The sequence below is a fragment of the Pituophis catenifer genome, unplaced genomic scaffold (genome assembly GCF_029215685.1).
Source record: "Pituophis catenifer annectens isolate HBS135680 unplaced genomic scaffold, rPitCat1.0.hap2 SCAF_2, whole genome shotgun sequence".
NCBI lineage: Eukaryota > Metazoa > Chordata > Lepidosauria > Squamata > Colubridae > Pituophis > Pituophis catenifer.
The window spans coordinates 208,113,923-208,135,008 of record NW_027256882.1 but is presented as its reverse complement, the minus strand read 5'-3'; the positions used below and the strand labels follow the sequence as shown (position 1 = coordinate 208,135,008).

At 42.4% G+C, this 21,086-nt stretch overlaps 1 protein-coding gene across 1 annotated transcript in view; it reads right to left on the bottom strand.

Moving 5' to 3' along the window:
* GRIN3A (glutamate ionotropic receptor NMDA type subunit 3A) overlaps positions 1 to 21,086 on the bottom strand; it is a 136,643-nt gene that overhangs the window by 50,097 nt on the left and 65,460 nt on the right. The window contains exon 3 of the mRNA XM_070935489.1: positions 15,602 to 16,649. Within this exon, the coding sequence (XP_070791590.1) occupies positions 15,602 to 16,649 (1,048 nt within the window). The remainder of the gene's footprint in view (positions 1 to 15,601; positions 16,650 to 21,086) is intronic.

Sequence of the window (21,086 nt, the reverse complement as noted above, 5' to 3'; positions counted from 1 at the left end):
TAAAACGATTATAGGTACCAGGTGGATTTATAAAATTAAGAATCTAGAAGGAGGCAATACTCTATACAAAGCTAGATTGGTTGCACAAGGTTATGCACAAAAATATCCGGAGGACTACACTGACACATACTCCCCCACAGTGAGAACAGAGAGTGTTAAAACAGCTCTAGTAGTGGCATCTGCACTCAATCTTGATGTATTTCAATATGACATACAGACTGCGTATTTACACGCAAAACTAGATAAGGAAATATATGTAAGAGCACCACACAGTCAATACACTAATAAGAATGAAATTTGGCTATTGAACAAGAGTCTATACGGATTAAAGCAATCTGGCAAAAGATGGTACGATTGCTTGGTAAAAGTACTTAAGACCATGGATTTCAACGCTACCACTGCTGATAACTGTTTCTTTGTAAAAAAGAGTGATGATCATATTGAATTTGTATTAATTTATGTAGATGATATTTTATATATAGGAAAACACAAGGAGAGAAGAGAAACCTTTGTAAATAAGCTAAACGAACATTTCTCGTTGAAATCTCTAGGTAAAGTAAACAAATACCTTGGTGTACAAATTAACAAAACTAGAAGGGGATTCAAACTTACTCAGAAAGATAAAATCATTGAACTTCTGAACAAATGCAATTTAAACAATGCCAAACCCTGTGACACTCCTATGCAAACTGATTTCCTTAGAAACACTGATGAATCTTCCCCTGAATTCAAGGATAATACATTTTATAGATCAGTCATAGGTTCACTTCTTTATATATCTAATTGGACCAGGCCAGATATTGCATTACCACTCAACTTATTGTCAAGATATGTTAGCAAACCAACAATGTATCATTGGGAAGCAGTCAAAAGAATTCTAAGATATCTGAAAAGTACATTAGACTTTTGCTTAGTATTAGAACCTAGTAATGGTAAAGAACCAAAACTTACATGTTACGCAGATGCGGATTGGGCTGGAGATATATCATGCAGAAAGAGCACTTCTGGTTATATTTTTCTATTAAATGACTGTCCAGTTTACTGGTACACTGGTAAACAAGAACTGGTAGCCACTTCGACCACAGAAGCGGAATATGTTTGTTTGTCCAAAGCTGCAAATAACCTTGTATGGTTTAATGATTTGATTTCAGATGTTTGGAAAAAACCTACTTTGCCTTTTGTTATGCATGAAGATAATAAAGCAGCCATTGAAATATCCAGATCCGATGCCATTGGACAAAGGTCCAGGCATATAGATATAAAATTTAAGCATGTGAGACAATTGTCTCAAGATGGATTTATCAAAGCGATGCATTGTGATACCTCTGAACAATTAGCTGACATATTGACGAAGCCTTTACCTTCTAAACAGCACAAATATTTAACATCAAAATTATATGTCTTATATTGTCCTGAATCTGAATGTAATTGGTGTTGTATAGCGAACCGGCATTTAGAGGGGGATTTGTGAGATGTAAATGCCTTATTCCCTAATGTGTAAATAATGTATATATGGGACATCGGGGGTTAACTTATTCTTTGGTTCCTAATGTATTCATAATTCACCACTCCCATTCTTGGCTCCACCCCTTGTATATATAAGGAGCCACCTTCACCATTTTTCCTTGCTTCTATCTGTGAATATTCAGTGAATATAGAATGCCTGTTATAATTAAAGAGAAATATATTTAAACCTCTAACTCTTATTATCATTATTGAGTCTGATCCTGAAAATATTGCAACAGACAGGTTTTGTTTTTAAGCTTTCTAGGTCAGAAAGTCACTTTAATATTTCAGCCCAGACTTCTCCTTCACTTGAAAGCTCATGGGGGACTTTATCATACCTGCCATCTGCCAGCCCCATATTATCCTTGTCGAGTACCATGAAAAGGTTAGCATTCGTTAAAATAAAATTAATAAATCCCACAAATCTTCACCATCGAAATGTAGAATATTTAAGGTGGATTTTGCCTGGCAAGAGACAAGAAAGTCGAAAACTTTAACGTAATAAATGCACTACTTTCAGTAAGTTTGGTGGCTGCATTTTCTAGCCTGATTTCACATTAAAGACCCCGATTCATAATATCTCCTCTTACTATTCTAGAATGCAAATTTGCCAGGATTTCTTTTTTAGTCCCATATCTACATATGATATAGACACTCATGTTTATTCACACCTGCGTGTGCTCTTTCTCCCTCTCTAAATAAAACTGGGATAATAAAACTCTCTCTAAATAAAAATAAAAAATACATTTTACAAGGTGAACTAATTCAGGAAGCTGCCAGGTTTGGGGACTTTGTTCTCCTCACCGGTATTTTAAAGCATGAAAGGTACATATTTATAATTTATCTTCCCTGCATTTATTATTGCACTTATACCATGATTTCCTCTAGGAGCTCAAGGTGGCGCACGTTGGTGTCTTCTCTTATTTTATGGTCACACAGCAGCCCTGAAAGGAAGGTTGTATTGACAAATGGTGACAATGCAAAGTCACTCCGGGAGCTTCACTGTCAAAAGGAACATTCACAATGTAATCATTATGTATTAGCCTGCCATACTATAATTTTCACTATGCAAAAGAGCTGAACTGGAAGAAAAACGACAGGACAGTCCAATTTGCACAACACAGTTCTCATTAAAATGTATCACCTTATATACGAACGGGGATAAAATAATCTATGTTTGTTTCCTAAATAACTTTGGATCAGCCATTCAGCTCATTTACTTTTCATTGCTTCCTGTCAATCAAAGAAGGCCAAAGGGTAGATCTCACTGAAACGGGTAGAGAAACACTTCTTCTCCACCCTTTTGTGATAATAAGCACAAGGAAGAAATGATTGCATTATGTTATGAGTATTCTCCCCACTTTTCCATCACATTAACTGTCATTTGCAGGTAGAGATAGGTCTCTGGTTTGCTTCCTGATTCTAAATTCTAAACCCCCAAACTGGCTCATTATTTGTGTTACCTTAATTATATGATAAAGTCAACAGACCAAAAATACGAATTGTAATTATCTTCTGTGATAAAATTGATATGCACTAGAAAAAGCCTTCAGACAGCATCCCAGTTTGAAGTAAAAAGTGGAATGCCTTCAATGTTGCAAGATCAAATAAAAATGATATTTAAAAACCTATTGGCACCACAGATGATTGTCAAAGAGATAGTAGCGTAGGCTGAATTCCTACATGTTGGCTGAATTCCTACAAGCTTTGGCATGCTTGCAGTGACAAATCCCTATATTTCATTGGTAATATAGGAATCTTACATCTCATGAATAAATGGAATGATACTGGTACTTTTCACCACCACTATTCTCATATTAAAGCTGGCATAGGAGGAACTCATGTGATCTACAATACCTGTTTGATCATGATAAAATTTTCCCTGTGAGTATTACTGGGTCTTTTATTTACTTACAAACTATTTTTAGACCACCAGTGGAAATAAATCTTCATTATTTTCTGTACATTACAGTATCTGTACTGTACAACACTCCCTACCCTAGGTATGTTCTCTGCATCTGTTCCAAATATATTCATGTTTGCATTCAGTTTTCCATAATATGCTAATAACTGTAATTGTCTTATCAAATGTAAGTAATCTCTTCTCAATGCACCTTCCCCAGAGGTGATCCTTTTTCTATTTGGTTTTTGAGCTGGGAGATACTTCAGGATGGAAATCAGTGAGCAATTATGCCCCCTTGTATAATGAGAGATTCTGATTTGGTGGAATACGTCAAAAGGCTCCAACTGGCGCAGAGTGCGGCCGCGCGGGTGGTGATGGGAGCGACGTGGCACTCCCATGTAACGCCTCTCCTCCGCGAGCTGCACTGGCTCCCGGTGGTCTTCCGAGTGCGCTTCAAGGTTTTGGTCATCACCTTCAGAGCGCTCCATGGCTTAGGACCTGGCTATTTATGGGACCGCCTGCTGCCACCAATAGCCTCCCACCGACCAGTACGCTCCCATAGAGAGGGGCTCCTCCGGGTGCCGTCGGCCAAACAATGTCGACTGGCGGCCCCCAGGGGGAGAGCTTTCTCTGTGGGGGCACCTACGATCTGGAATGAGCTCCCCCCGGAGATACGGAGGATTCCGGATCTGCGTACCTTCCGTCGCGCGCTTAAGACGTTCCTATTTCATCAAGCCGGCCTGACCTAAATTTTTCCTCTTTTTAAATGGAAATTTTAAATTTGGTTTTAATTTATTGGGGTTTAAAATTGGTTCAGCCAAATTTATTTAATTAGTTTTATCTCTATTTTAAATTTTGTATCTATCTGTTTTATTTTATGGCTGTTCACCGCCCTGAGTCCTTTGGGAGTAGGGCGGTATACAAATTTAATAAAATGAAAAATGAAAGTTGCTTCAAAGGAAATGTCCTCAGCACAGAAGAGGTAATGCCTTTTTTATTCCTAGATCAAACTTTGCATATTGCCAGAGGCAAAATGAAAGAGAGAGCCAATGTTGGGAAAGCCATCAGATCACCAAGCTGATGTAAAGATGAAAGCCTGTCTGTCTGTCTGTCTGTCTGTCTGTCTCTCTCTCTCTCTCTCTCTTTCTCTCTCTCCCTCCCTCCCTCCCAGGGTTCAAATACTACTGGTTCGGACCAGTTCAGTCAAACTGGTAACGATGGCGGTAGGTGATTTGGAGAACTGGTAGCGATGGCAGTGTGAGGCTCCGCCCACCTGCCCGGTCATACCCTCTGCGCATGCGCAGAAGAGTTTGCGCATGCACAGAGGATATGCGTGTGCATGTGACGTGTGAACTTCTGAACCGGTAGGGAAGGTAAGTAGATTTGACCACTGCTCTCTCCCCATATGATTAACAATTGGGATTATTTCTTTTATGAACCAACACGATTTAGAGAGACGAGTCTGATGTGATGGAAAACACATACAGCAACAGCAGTGAAACAGGTTGGCGTGCAAAAGAAGATTGTGTTTTTATTTTTCTGGGAATCCCCAAAATATTGCAAGCTTTGGTAAAACATTTTCTTTTTACAGCTTGCACCTGCCTTTATCAATGCTTGGATATTAACTCAACATGCAAAATAGCTAGGAAATTGCCCCATCCTTTCTCTGCCTGGAGAAAGAGATAATAGACCATTAGCTCTCACCAACAGAACATTTCCAAATATTTTTGGAGAAGCTGTTTTTTCTAACCCTCCTGCTACCTCTAACTATCTTGAATCCTTTCGTTTTGCTATATGCTGTCAGGTACATACACAGCAGTGGTGAAATCAAAAAATTTTTACTACCGGTTCTGTGGGGGTAGTTTGGTGGGCGTGGCAGGGGAAAGATACTGAAAAATCTCCATTTCCACCCCACTCCTGTGGGAAGGATATTGCAAAATCTCCATTCCCACCCCACTCGGGGGCCAGCCAGATGTGGTATTTGCTGGTTCTCTGAACTACTCAAAATTTCTACTACCGGTTCTCTGGAACCTGTGAGAACCTGCTGGATTTCACCCCGATACATAGCCAGTTTCTGGTAAGAATTGCAAATGCTTTATGGCAGCCATAAATCTTTCATTGAAATAGCACCAACTGTACCACTTAAAACTTTGTGCATAGAAAACAAGAATTCTTGTTTGCAAAACAATCTGGAACAACACAACTGAAATTCAGGAAAATCACAAATCACATTTCCAGCTCCCTGGGTCAAGGTAACCCAACAGCAGCATATGAGGAGATTCCCAAACTCTTTGGCCCAAAGACCCAGCCACAAAAGCCATTTTTTCCCTATAGCCTTGAGTATCACCTTGACCACTTGATTAAGTCATGCTAAGCCTTTCTTTCAAATAGATAACTTAACCCAACATACTGTTTGAGGAATTTTGGGAGCTAAATTCCACACATCTTCCAAGATCTTGAGGTTGAGAAACATTGGTTTAGCTCAATCTCTAGAACAGTTGATGGAACTTTCTTTCTGCATTTGCTTCTGCTAATTCCTATGATCAGAGGTGGGATTCAATTTTTTTAACAACCGGTTCAGTGGGCGTGGCTTAGTTGGGGTGTGTGGCTTGATGGTCATGTGACTGGGTGGGCGTGGCTAGCTGGTCATGTGACCAGTGGGCGTGGCTATCTGCATAAGGACTACAGAGGGCTGAAAAAAGTCATTTCTTACTGGTCCTCGCACTTTTGACCGGTCCTCGCACTTATGACCATCCTCACATTTATGCCCGTTGCGGCATTCTTAACAACCGTGTCACTCATTTCACAACTGCTTCTCTTCATTATGGTGACAAGATAGGGCAAAAACGTAAAATGTGAGGACAGTCGTAAGTTCGAGGACTGGTCAAAAGTGTGAGGACCAGTCAAAAATAACTTTTTCAGCCCTCTGAGTAGTCCATATGCACAAAAGGACTACCCAGAGGGCTGAAAAAAGTGATTTCTGACAGGTCCTCACACTTTTGACCAGTCTTCGCACTTATGACTGGTCATCATTTATGCCCATTGTAGCATTCTTAACAACCGTATCACTCATTTCACAACTGCTTCTCTTCACCATGGTGACAAGATAGGGCAAAAACGTAAAATGTGAGGACAGTCGTAAGTTCGAGGACTGGTCAAAAGTGCGAGGACCAGTCAGAAATAATTTTTTCAGCCCTCTGAGTAGTCCATATGCATAAAAGGATACAGCAATAGAGAGGGATGAAGGAAGGGAAGGGAAATTAGAGTAGGAGTGAGGGTAAGAGAGGGAGGAAGAGAGGAGGAGAAGGAGAAAGAGGAAGTAGGGAGAAGAAGAAGGGGAGGAAGAGAAAGTAAGAAGGAAAGAAAAGAGAGAGGTGGTAGGTTTGAGGAGAAAGATTGCTGTACAGTAAAAAAGATGAAAGGGAAGAAAGCCAACCCCAAACAAATATAAAGATATTAAGATAAAGAATGAATTGTTAAACTTTAAAGAATAAAAGAGAACAAATATGAATAAAAAACAATAATTAGAAACACACATACAAACCATACAATGTATTTTCTTTGAACAGAGTATTTGGCCGGTTCACAAATTTAAACAGTGTTTAGTCATTTCGATTAAATTTACAATTTCTATATTTCCTTTTTGCCATATTTATTCCTCATCTATTTTTGTAAAAAACCAATATTACCCTTCATCTTCATCTCTCATCTTAATCAAATTCAATTTTTCCCTTCTATTCTATATTATACCCCTTCCCATTGTCATCTATTTTTATATCCATCCTCACATTGGTTAATTATGTAATATTACAGTTGTTTAATATAAATTCAACATTTTAATATAAATCAATTAGTTATATAACTATCTTTTTTGTATATTAATCAATATGAACATGAATATTCCAATTATTTCCATGCAATCCAATTTCTTACAAATCAATTAATTATATTTACCAATAATAATAAACCAAATAATTTCCCCCATATATTCCTCCAAACCACAACTTAACCATTTCTGCTTTCAACACAATATACAATTAATAGTATCTCAATTATTACAATTCCCTAGTTAAATAGAGCTTTTTTTCTTTTGTGTTTTAAAATCTTGAACTCTCCTCTTTTCCCCTAAATTTCCCATTGTTTGCGCCTACCTTTTTTAGTGAGGAAAAAGAAAAGAAATCTGCCTGCCTAATTTTCCAACGTGCAAAGCCAACAGCCTGCTTTACTTTCTCTTTCGTTTTTCAGTATAGCTAGGGGAAAAAAAATCAGCACTCTTTGCAAGCAAGCAGCAGAGCTGTGAGCAAAACAGCTGAGACTCGGGAGCCGATCTAAGCAAGGGCTAATTAGCCTATGCTGAAGCTCCGTGGGCCAATAAAATTACAAAAAAACACCGAACCCTTTGTTAAATTGCTGGCTCGCCCGCCCCTCGCCCACCACTATTTATTGGCAATAAATAGTGGTGCGGAGGGGCGGGGCAAGGGGCGGGGTGAGCCAGCAATTTAACAAAGGGTTCGGCCGAACCCCCTAGAACCGGCAGAATCCCACCACTGCCTATGATGCAAGCTAAAACTCAACTTGGTCAAGCTATTCAGTTTCTGAATCTGAATCCAAATCCGTAGTCTGCCTCCTAATATACCATTTGAACTGTCCCTTAAGATAAAATTAGCCCTAAAACATACAAGTAAAGCTAGAGAAGAAAAAGGAAATGAAATACTTGTAATTCTGGAATAGGAAATCCAGCATAGAAACTAATCTATGAATTCTTACAAACAATAAACTTTTGCTTGTTCAACCCTCTCTGTTCTGGTGCTCTTCAGGTATGCTGCATTACAAAACCAATCGTTCTCAAGCAGCTGTTCTGCCCCAGCTCCGGATTTCCATGGATATTGACACACACCAACGGTCCTTATCAAATTTATTAAGTAGCAAGAATAAACAAGACCGGCAAAGGTTGGCAACCAGCCCAGAAAACAAGATATGATAAACCAAAATACTCTGATAATAAATACGAGTTGTTTCTAGCAAGAAACTTACTAACCGCGTGTGACTTAAATAGGCTAAGGGAGTGGCCAAGTATCCTCAAGCCTTACTCTCGAGTAGACTTCCTCCTCCTGAGTAGCCACTCCTGCCTTTTGGCAGCCCTGCGTGCTCGAGCATTGAGGAGAGGCTCCTCCACTTTGCTCTCTCCACTTGAAGGAGCCTCTGGAGGTTCTGAAGGACCTGGCTGAGTCTCTGCCTCTGGCACCACATCCTCTTCAGCCTCCTTGCTGTCCGACGTGAGCGCTGGCTGCGCAGGCTGCTGGCGCGACACCACACCAGCCTCCTCTTCGTCGGGATCAGCCACGATCCGCGCAGGCCGCTGGTGGGCCACAACAGCAGCATGACTCCATACAAGTTGGGGGGAATCATGAGAATTGACCCCCAATGTCTCTGAAGGTAAGATGCTAGTGAAGAATAGAGCTGCAAAACCTGGCTCTAAAAATCTGGACCACCATTAGATGACAGGAAGGAACTGGAGGGCCTTGTGTCTGTTTGATACATCCATTGATTGTCTATGACTTCAGCCAGATATGGTAACCCTTGGGCAACAGACCATTTTTCTTGGCGATGACTCTGAGAGATGCAGCCAGTAGGAGCAGATAATATTAGCATGCAAGTTACCCTTTTCAGCATTTTTGAATGCCACGGATGAGAAATATTTAACAGATTATGTTAATGTTTGAATTCTACTTTATCAATCTGAATTGGATTAACATTTATAAAAAAAATATTAGCAAAAGGCTACTCCACAGATGCTCCCTAGTTTGCTGCCCAGTTGCAACCGAGATGGTGAGTGGCCTGCAAATAAGCAGCTCATGGCTTCTATCCAGCTGCTGGTCATTCTTCTCCTAAAAGAGTAAAAAATCCATAGATGGCATTTTTCCCACTAGGGGAAAGTATATGCTGGAGGGTCTTCCCCGCCTCCCCGATGTTGTTCCTTCACCTAAGGAATATACTGTATTTAGCCAGCAAGCACTAATAGAGTTCAAAGAAGAAAGGGGGAATTTGTCATAGCCTATTAAGAAGGGGACAACAATCACCCGCTGGCTTTCCAGTTAATTAAATACATCAGGACAGGGAGGGAGAAACCCATTAATTTGAGAGGTCTGGATTTTCCTCCTGCTGTTTCATCACTGCATTGGCCAAGAACAGGAACATTTCTAAGTACTGTAAGGAATTGCTCTTCTGCTGCCTTCAGATGGAGTGGAAGAGACCCTTCTGGTCTAGAAACAGAGGAAGGTAAGAAACAGATCACATTAGAGTAAATCTGTTGAAGTCATTCCAAAAAGGATTTTAAACATCTGACTTAAGAAATGAAAATGCTTTTTTTTAAAAAAAAAAAAAAAAAGGAGAAAGAAATATTGTCAGGTTACATCATCAGCAAAAGAATATGAAACTGCTGCAGAGGTAAATATGTTTCACACTGATCCAATTCCTTTAAAATGATGATATTTGCAATCCACTGTAGAATGAAGAGTCGGCAATGGATCTTGAACGAAGCATTTTGTTTCATTAAATCTGCCCACCACCTGAAACTAACCAGGCGGTAGGCAGTTTACAGAATTTACATAGTAAAAATGGAATACAAAATCAGAATACTAATGAATTGGAAGGAAAAGGATGTGATCATGGAATTATGGAAAATGGTGTCCCCGAGTACATCAATCTCCAAATTCCCTCTGGAAGAACCTTGTTGTCAGCATCCCAGCACTGACATAGAAAAGGGAGGAGAAGCCTGAACTTTTGCCTGCTAAATCCCTTTGAAGATTCGGTCTCCTCAGAGATGGGGAGGGGGGATACATTCCTGTGATCTGATGAAGAAGGAATCAGGAAAGTGACTTGGAAGATAGCCAATGAGAAGCAGAGAATTGGGGATTGGAAAGGGAGGGATTGGGGGGCAAAGGTCAGTACTGACCGCGAAAGAGTCAGGATCAGATTGCTGTGCTCGAATAAAGAGAAAATTTCCTTAAAGATCGGCAGTTTGGAAATTCATTTATTTTGAGATAGCATCGAAACCTGACACTTGTTTCCTTCTGCTTCCAGGAGGTCATAAGGAGGAAGACATTTATGTTCCATGGACAAGCCATTCTAGAAGAGAGACATTGCTACAGAGGACAATGTCATCAGGGCACTTCATGATGGGCAGAAACTATTGGGGGAAGGTGTTCCTAATATATCCATGTCATGGTAGAAATGTGCCCACCAGGTTTCCACGCATTCCATCAGCCAAGGTCACAGGGGAGGGGCGGGGGAGTAGCGGTTATTATTAGAGAAGGCCTTAGGCCGAGGGAGACCACTGTACCTCAGACAGCTGGTTGTGAGTCCCTCCTTGTGAAGTGGGGCCACGGGGTTCAGATGGGTTTGCTGATCACGTACCTGGCTCCCTGCCATGTGGCGGCAGCCCTGCCCGAGCTACTCAATGTTATTGCCGCGGTGGCGGTTGATACCCCCAGACTTATGGTCATGGGGGATTTCAACCTGCCATCCGTGGGTGAGGCGTCTGAGGTGGCTTGGGAGTTCATGGCTTCCATGACGGCCATGGACCTGACCCAACTAATTCATGGCCCTACGCACACTGGGGGAAACACACTGGACTTGGTTTTTGTCTCTGGACAGTGGTTGAGTGATCTCGAGATAGGGGATATAGTCATCGAGCCCTTGTCATGGTCAGATCACTCGCTCCTTCGCCTTGACCTTCGAACCGCAGCACCCCGCTGCAGGGAGGCGGAACCGGTAAGATGGTACCACCCCAGGCGCCTGATGGAACCTGATAGGTTCCAGATGGAGCTTGGGCCAATCCCGGAGGTTCTGGCTCACGCCTCATCTGGGGACCTAGTGGCCGCCTGGGATAGGGCGGCTGCTGGAGCCCTGGATCGAGTCGTGCCTTTGCGGCCTCTGACCCGGTGCCGTTCTCGCCTGGCTCCTTGGTTCACCGAGGAGCTGAGAGAGATGAAGCGCCGGAAAAGACACCTAGAGAGCTGTTGGAGGGCTAGTCTTTCTGAATCTGACCGAACACTGGTAAGATCTCATATTAGGAGTTACCTAGTGGCGATAAAAGGAGCAAAATGTACTCATTTTACTGCTCTTATTGCGTCATCAGATAATCGCCCGGCCACCCTGTTTAGGGTGACCCGCTCCCTGCTCCACCAGGAAGCGCGGGAGGACCCCTTGGAGGGAAGAGCCGAGGATTTTGTTCAGTATCTGTATGACAAAATCACTCAGATTCGGGCAGGTCTGGACTCTGACGGGATAGATCCAGCGAGGGTGACGGAGACAGGTCTTGAGACTGTTATCTGGGATGAGTTTGATCCTGTGACCCCAGATGACGTGGACAGGATTCTGGGTAGATTGAACGCGACCACATGTTTGTTGGACCCGTATCCCTCCTGGTTAGTGCTGGCTTCCTGGGAGGTGACGCGAGGCTGGCTCCAGGGGATTATAAATGCTTCGTTGGGTGAGGGTGTCTTTCCCGCCACCTTGAAAGAGGCGGTGGTAAGGCCTCTCCTCAAGAAGCCTTCCCTGGATCCGGCAATATTGGCTAATTATCGTCCAGTCTCCAACCTTTGCTTCGTTGCGAAGGTTGTTGAGAGTGTGGTTGCGCGACAGCTACCCCAGTACCTGGATGAAGCGTCGTATCTAGATCCGTTCCAGTCAGGCTTCAGGCCTGGGTACAGCATGGAAACGGCATTGGTCGCGTTGGTTGATGATCTCTGGAGGGCTCGGGACAGGGGTTGTTCCTCTGTCCTGGTCCTGTTAGACCTCTCAGCGGCTTTTGATACCATCGACCATGGTATCATGCTGCACCGGCTGCAAGGGTTGGGGGTGGGAGGCACCGTTTTACGGTGGTTCTCCTCCTTTCTCTCTGACCGGTCGCAGTCTGTGTTGACAGGGGGGCAGAGATCGACTCCGAGGCCCCTTATATGTGGGGTGCCGCAGGGATCGGTTCTCTCGCCCCTTCTGTTCAACATTTATGTAAAGCCGCTGGGCGAGATCATCCGTGGTTTCGGGGTGAAGTACCATCTGTACGCTGATGACACACAGCTGTACATCTCCACCCCGGACCACCCCAACGATGCCCTTGAAGTGATGTCCCAGTGCCTGGAGGCCGTACGGATCTGGATGGGGAGAAACGGGCTCAGGCTCAACCCATCCAAGACCAAGTGGCTGTGGTTTCCGACGTCCCGATATAGTCAGCTGGCGCCATCGCTGGCTATTGGGGGCGAATCATTGGCCCCCACGGAAAGGGCTCGTAACTTGGGCGTCCTCCTGGACTCACGGCTGTCTTTAGAAGAGCACTTGACGGCCGTGACCGGGAGGATTTTTCATCAGGTTCGCCTGATTCGCCAGTTGCGTCCCTTTCTAGATCGGGACTCGTTACGCACAGTCACTCATGCCCTTGTCACCTCTCGTCTGGACTATTGTAATGCTCTCTACATGGGGATCCCCTTGAGGTGCACCCGGAGGCTCCAACTGGTGCAGAGTGCGGCCGCGCGGGTGGTTATGGGAGCAACATGGAGCTCCCATGTAACACCTCTCCTGCGCGAGCTGCACTGGCTCCCGGTGGTCTTCCGGGTGCGCTTCAAGGTTCTGGTTACCACCTTTAAAGCGCTCCATGGCTTGGGACCTGGTTACTTACGGGACCGCCTACTACCATCAACAGCCTCCCACCGACCAGTACGCTCCCACAGAGAGGGGCTCCTCCAGGTGCCGTCGGCCAAACAATGTTGGCTGTCGGCCCCTAGGGGGAGACCCTTCTCTGTGGGGGCACCGACGATCTGGAATGAGCTTCCCCCAGAGATACGGAGGATTCCGGATCTGCGCACCTTCCGCCGCGAGTTGAAGACGCTTTTATTTCATCAAGCTGGCCTCGCCTAAATCTTCTCCCTTTTAAGTGTAAATTTTAAATTTTTAATGTATTTAAAATATGGGTATCTTAAATTTAATTCAGCCAAATTTATTTAATTCATTTTATTCGATTTTAAATTTTGTATATTTATGTGTTTTATTTCATGGCTGTGCACCGCCCTGAGTCCTTCGGGAGTAGGGCGGTATAGAAATTCAATAAATAAATAATAAATACAGGGCTTCATAGGTTACAATAGGCCAGCACTTTGAACTGCACTTAGAAACTTATTTGTAACTGCGCAGCTCCATGGCAGTCCCAGTGACCACTGAGCATGCATGCCACTCCGTTCTGAATCTTTGAAGTTTTTGATTAATCTTTCAGGACAGCCCCCTATGGAGTGCATTATAGTAAGCTCATTGAGAGAGAACAAAGGTATGAGCAACAATCTTCAGTGCATTGTGTTTCAAGCAAGGGTACAGTTGGTACACCAGCTGAAACTCTACAAAAGCTCTCCAGGACGTATGAGTCCAAGAGGACCTCCAGATGCAAGTCTGCATTTTCCTAGGAGTACAACCCCATCAAGAACCATAGATGGTACACTGCTGAAATCAATTGTCCTCTGCATTAACAACCACTCTACCTTTTTTGGGTTGTGCCTGAACCTGTTTTCCCTTATTCAGACTCCAGACACCAGGTTGTGATTTTCACTACATCTCCCAATAGTCCCAGGATAGAGATATGTACCATCTACATATTGAACACACATCACCCTACATAAGCAGATGATCTTTTCCAGCGGTTTCATATAGATGTTGAAAAAAAGGATTGAACCTTGACACACCCCATAACAAAGTGGTTTGCAGCCTGATCTCTTCCTCCCTTCCCCTCATGTTCTCTGGTCCAACCTACTCAGATAGCAACCATTATAACATACCTTCAACTCCCAACTTTTGCAACTGGTCCAGAAGGATACTGTGGTCAACAATAACGAAAGCTTCTGAAAGAACTTGGAGCATGATGACACTCATACAACCTCCATCCAAGCATTCCATAGATCATCCATGACACCAAACAATTGAGTTTCTTTCCCATGCCCAGATCTGAACCCGTATTACCAAGGTTCACTTAATCCATGTCCTCTACGGCTAAAGCCCAACCAATTTCTCCATAACCTTCCACAAAGGGTGGGTTAATTATATGATGATAATTGTCCAATTCTGTTGAATTCAGGCCAGGCCTGAAATCTTAAGGTGAAAATAGATCAATGCCCCTTCAAAGACTTCTTGAATCTCTCTCATTCTCTCAAAAAAGCACTGACTACATTCTAGATCCAATTCCCACTACCATCCCTGGCTATTCTATTTATTAATTTCCATTTATTTTTAAAAAGTATATAGCTACTTATGCATCATAACCTTGGACAGCTAACAAACAATAAAAAGCAGTAGACAATATACAAGACCAATATAAAACTTCCATATTCCCTTAGTATTTGGGTCTTTTCCCGTGTAAGATTGAGAGTATCTTGGCGACATTTTGATGAGGTCCCACTCGTCATCTTCAGGTTGATGTCTTCGGCTTTGTGCTTGTGCGAGCAAAGCGTGATCGGAGATGCCGTCTCTCTATAAATACTGGTGTGGAGGTGTGGAGTGCTGGCTTTGTTGTTGTAAGCGGGTTGGTTGGCTGTGTTGTACTAATCAAGATGTAACAACACAGCCAACCAACCCACTTACAACAACAAAGCTAGCACTCCACACCTCCCCACCAGTATTTATAGAGTGACGGCATCTCCGATCACGCTTTGCTCGCACAAGCATGAAGCCGAAGATACCAGTCTGAAGATGAAGAGTGGGACCTCGTCGAAACGTAGCCAAGATATCATTATAATGATAATAAATTATAAAATGATCTTATATACATATAAAAGAAGAACCACCTTCTTAATCTCTATAGTACCTTAACAGGTGGGATTTTTTTTGTGTGTATGTTCAAGTCAGACTCAATTTTCAGTGACTACATAGAGTTTTCTTGGCAACATTTTATTGAAAATGGATCTTATTGCTCTCTTTCTTGGAGATAATGCCCGGCCCAAAGCCTCATCCAACTGGGTTTGTGCTTATGATGGGACTACAACTCACAATCTATTTCTAGCCTGACACCTTAACAACTACACTAAACTAGAATCAGTAGAGAGGGCATAGCTAATATTAAAAGACCAAGCCCAGTTGCCACTACTGTGTTGTGATACAAAAGTGATGCATAATGACTTTATGACCTGAATGTGTAAATGAAAGGCCCTTCCTTACCTTGGGGTCATGTATTCCAGACAATTCTTCATAGATTTTCTCTCCCACCATAACAGCAGCCAGATTAGCAGTGTATGTGGAGAGACAAAATAAACAAAAAATGGCCCAGAGATTCATTAGAAACCTTCCCGTCCAGCACTTTGGAGGTTTGATGGCAGCTGTTCTCCCAAACAAGATGGCATAACAGACATTCAAAGCAGAGGAAAAGGAGAAAACCTTATCCCTGTTTCTACCCTTTGGGGTCATTCCAAAGGGGCTCTTCCATTCATACAGAGTCAGGAAGATTGCAGTGATGTGTAGAGCTACAAAGATGCCCAGCCACATGGTCCAGTGAAGCGGCCACATAAAGGCTCCAATAGGAGCTGCTGTGTCTTTGGTCCTCACCAGAATGCCCAAACTGGTGGAGAAAAAAGGGCTGGTGAAATCAATCACTTGGCTACGGGCTGTGTTGATGCTGAAAGATGTCACAGCCATATGGGCTGTCCCAGCAAGAAGATCACCTACCAGTCCAGTCCACTGGCCATTTTTCAAACCACCGTATTTCCCATCACCGACGATATACAGGTCAAAATCAAAGTTCATATCTTCAGCCAACTTTTCCAACAGATCTATGCAGTAGCCATAGCAACACTGCTTAAATTTGGTGGGTACTGTGTCGTTGCCTCCTTGGAGGCTTTCAAAAAGAGCATCCAGCATGGCTGAATCTTTGGTCAAGGGATCCATACAGAATTGTCCTGCAGGACACAATCCTTCATCATCCACAGTCCTTGTGAATACGAAGGGATGTTCAATGAGCGTCACCACCCTCAGATGTAACCTAGTCGGATGCTGGTTGTGATTCTTGTGTCTCTGAGCCTGCTCTGGCCAGATCCCATAATCCATGACAACCTTGCCTTCTTGCCAACTCCCCAAGCGAGTCCACATTGGGTTCCCAACAGGGTCATGTTGCAGATTCCAAATGAAGAATTTGTTTTCTGAACTAATGATGGAAGAACCTTTTACCTTAATGTGGCCACTGAGCCCATGGAACGTAGTGTTGGCTAAAAACCTATAGGACAAAAGTAAGAAGTTATGAGCAGATATTCAGAGGACATAACCTTTTAACATCTTTTGGAGCTGGGATTGTTTTCCTCCCCCCCTGACACATTTATGCTTTTTCTTCAAAAGTGAGAAGGCCAGTTCAGATACCTCTTTGGGATGAACAAGATACATGCATGTGCTTCCACCTGCAGCTCTCATCGCACAATGAGAGGCCTACACTGTAAGATTTTTCAAGTCCACAATAGGCAAGAAAGCCCCATGCTTTGGGAACTATATGAATATCTGTATACATTTTGAAGGTCCTGGAATGGAAAGGACCTTTTCTTTTTAATATATCCACCTTGTGCCATAGGGTTTTTTTTTGTTCATTCAAGGCTGAAATTTACAAAGTTTCTGAGGCAAAAATCACAACTTCAACAGGATTTAGACACAGAAACAAATGGAAATACACATGATTTGCTTGCTTCACCCAAACATCTTCACCTAGAGTTCTAGCTTAGCTTGGCTTGCTTATTCTGTATGGGCTTACAATCAAAATGAAGAAATCCTCAGAACCCAGGGAACAAATCATTTGCATATATGTTTGGATGAACAATAGGAGTAGAACAGTGGTGGGTTTAAATTTTTTTTACTACCAGTTCTGTGGGCGTTGCTTGGTGGGCATGGCAGGGGAAGGATACTGTAAAATCTCCATTCCCTCCCCACTCCAGGGGAAGGTTATTTATTTATTTATTTATTTATTTATTTATTTATTTATTTATTTATTTATTCAACTTATATACCGCGCTTCTCCCCAGGGGGACTCAGGGCGGTGGACAGCCAAACTTAAAACACATATAGTACAAAAGTTAAGAAAAAACTAAAATAAATTAAATCTTTGGCATTTCCAATTTAAAATTCCAGATCTGCAAAATCGAAAAGTTCCCAATTTAAAACCCAGAATCAATAAAATCGAAAATTTAAAAACCCCATTAAAACCATTTAAGCTAGGCCAGCTTGTTGGAATAAATAAGTCTTCAGGGCCTTTCGGAAAGCGCGGAAGTCAGGGATCAGTCGTATTCCAGGAGGTAGCTCATTCCACAGGTTGGGTGCCCCCACAGAGAAGGCTCTCCCCCTGGGGGCCACCAGCCGACATTGCTTGGCCGACGGTTACTGCAAAATCCCCATTTCTTCCTGATCAGCTGGGATTTGGGAGGCAGAGAATAGATGGGGGTGGGGCCAGTCAGAATTTTTATTATCGGTTCTCCGAACTACTCAAAATTTCCGCTACCGGTTCTCCAGAACTGGTCAGAAACCTGCTGAAACCCACCTCTGGAGTAGAACCTGTTTACCCAGATGCCTTGCTATCTGAGCTATAGACAGTGGATGTTCCTCTGTGTTTATAATATTTTTCAAATGATAAATGTTAATAAGGAGTAAATTGTTTGGCCAACAAGTCATCATTTTAAAATATTATATAGACTTGGCTTTGTTTTTGTAAGAGCAAGACGTATTCTAGAGGTTCCTTTCATGTTAGTTAAAATATAAGAACATCCTTCTCTCCCACTAGCCTTATTTATGGGGATTTCTCAATTGGTTATTGATTTATTTCAGGATGAACGGAAAACAAGGCCCATTTGAACACATTTGTGCAAGAGGAAAATCCCAAAGACTGAATGGAGATGAATGCAACCATCTATGGAGCTGTCATTCATGCTAATTTAAGACATGGGAGAGGGGGAGTTTATTTATGCTTGGAAGTAGCAGAACAGATAAATGGAAAGTGGGTTAAACTTTCCCGCTGAAGGAGAACTTTTATGCCCAAAGAACATTTAGTCAGCTTATTTATTTGTATTTGTCTTAATGTTATTCCAATTAAATTCATGAATGCCATTTGCCGTTGAGTATGAGCAGATTTTTAATGTATGTAAATAGTTTTCTTTCTGCATATGTACATATTTGTCCTGAATTGTTTTGGCTCCCTAATTTGGAGAAATGTTTTTTGTTAAGATGAGATTTCTTCTTTCACTTGCTGGCATTTCTTCTCTATTTCTAGCACTATTTCTTATTTTTGGTGAGCTTGTTTGGGGGTACCCATTTATTTTTCTACTCTGCACACAAAGGCTGCATTCTGGCATTCATTTGCAGGGTCTCTGAACAGCCACAGACAACAAGTAGTCCTTGACTTACGATAAGTTCACTTAGTGAATGTTCAAAATTACAAGGCAGTGAAAAAAATGACTTATGACCATTTTCCACACTTACAACTGTTGTAGCATCTCCACATTCATGTAATCAAAATTCAGACACTTGGCAACTGAGTCACATTTATGACCATTGCAATGCCTGGGGTCATGTGATCACCTTTTCCTACCTTCTGACAAGCAACGTCAATGGGGAAACCAGTTTCACTTAACAATCGTGTTACTAACTTAAGAACTGCAGTGATTCACCTAACAACTGTGGCAAGAAAGGTTGTAAAATGGAGCAAAATTCATTTAACAACTATCTCACTTAGCAACAGAAATTTTGGACTCAATTGTGGTCATAAGTTGAGTACTAGTTATACACACAGTTGCCGGTGAATGGATGAACGCTGTGTGCTGGGACAGTATGAGTGAACTCAATCCCATTCCCTTTCAGCATGAAATGACTGTTTGCAATGAGGTAGAATTACTTCTAATCATGGCTTCCTGAAAATTTGAATTTTTATGATGTGCATTTGTCATATTCATATGGAGTGTTTGTTAGTGTATCAATTCAATTTAGCTCTGTGATTAAAAGTACTGCATGTAGTCATTCATAGTCATAAGCTCATTACTCTTTGCATTTTTGTGGGGGCTGAAATATTGATGATTCAAAAGGGTCGCAGTAATAAATTTTCACTGGTAGGTTAATTAAATTGTTCTGTACTCATTAGCCTGGTAACTTGGTAATTCTGTCTTTATCGCCCAAAGTTTAGTTGAGAATGAGAAAAACGAGAATGGGCAGTGAGTCAAATCGCATATGGGACTTTAATTACTCAAATGGCATAATTAAAGTGCCATAATTTACAGACTAGATGGGGTTTCTAAATCCTAATGCTTTTTACCCTGTAACCAGGGCAATCATAAGATTAGGAATTAACACAGTAGAAACTTTCTCAGTACAAGATTTCTAAGGTATGTGCTCTGCTACAAAAACACAGCACAATAAAAGACATTTGAATGTTTGGACACGGAGAGATTCTGTAGCTCTGTGAATTGAATAGGACCAATTTTTAAGCCTCAGAGATGTTTATGGTCCTCCCACCATAACATACTATAGATACTAGCAGGGGTGGGCATTAAAATTTTTAGCAAGGGATTCTCTGCCTGGTTGTTGGGTGGACGTGGCCTGGGTGGACATGGCCTAGTTGGCCTCCTGCACCATGGGGGGGGGGCATTTTTGCCCTCCCCAGGCTTTGGAGACTTTTCTTGACCCTCCGGGAGGGCGAAAACAGGCTCCGGAGGCCCTCTGGAGGCCAGAAATGGGCCCGTTTCTGGCCTTCCCGAACTTCCGGTAGGCCCATTTTTCACCCTCCCTGAGCCTTTGTAAATGCCCTGCACTTACTTTTTTTAATTTATTTTATTTTATTTTGAATTTGTATACTTGCATCCAAAGTGGGCCATGTGGGGACTCCTGGGAGAGGCAGGGCAGGGTGGGCGGGGCTAGCCAGGAGTGGGATTTGGGGGTTCTCTGAACTGCACAGAATCTTAGCTAGAGGTTCTCCTGAACCCCTGCAAACCCCCAGCAGCCCACCCCTGGATACTAGTGTCCTTCTGATATCTCTCACCCACAAAATCACAAGGAACTTCTCCTCACTTGCTCTGCTGTAATAGGAAATTTATATTGCACAAGTCTGCATACTTCATGGCAGTGTCAACTCCTTAGTTTGCTACTATCACAATTTTCTAATCCATCTAATAACAGGATTTTGCAGATGGATTACAAAACTCTTAAAATGAAGCACAGGACAGATCTTGCTGCTTGCTTACAAGAAGAGACAAGCAGGGTGTCGTGCTGCAGGCCAGTTTATTCCATTTATGGGTGACTGTTAGATTTTGGTAGTGCCCTCAGTGTCTTTCATTGGCAGCAGGATACATAATGGATGGACTTGCCTTCTGCAGAAAAAGTGCCCTTATGATTACAGTCAGACTTCCCAAATCTGCTGTCCTCTACTCATGCAGTATTTGCTATGAAAGTTATAGTTCATTAGAAATAAATCTCACTTTGAAATTATTTTTAATGAAAAAGAGGTGGTTATTTCCCCTTTAAACAAATTAAAAATAATAATATTTTTAATATTAGCTGAATAGGGATTAATCACCTGCTGCTTCTGTTCTCTGAATCAGATCTATCCCCATGCCACTTTTTAGATAAGCTTCCCCAACCTGGGAATTATCCAGAAGATAGTTTAAACTCCCTGAATTTTCTGTGCCTCATA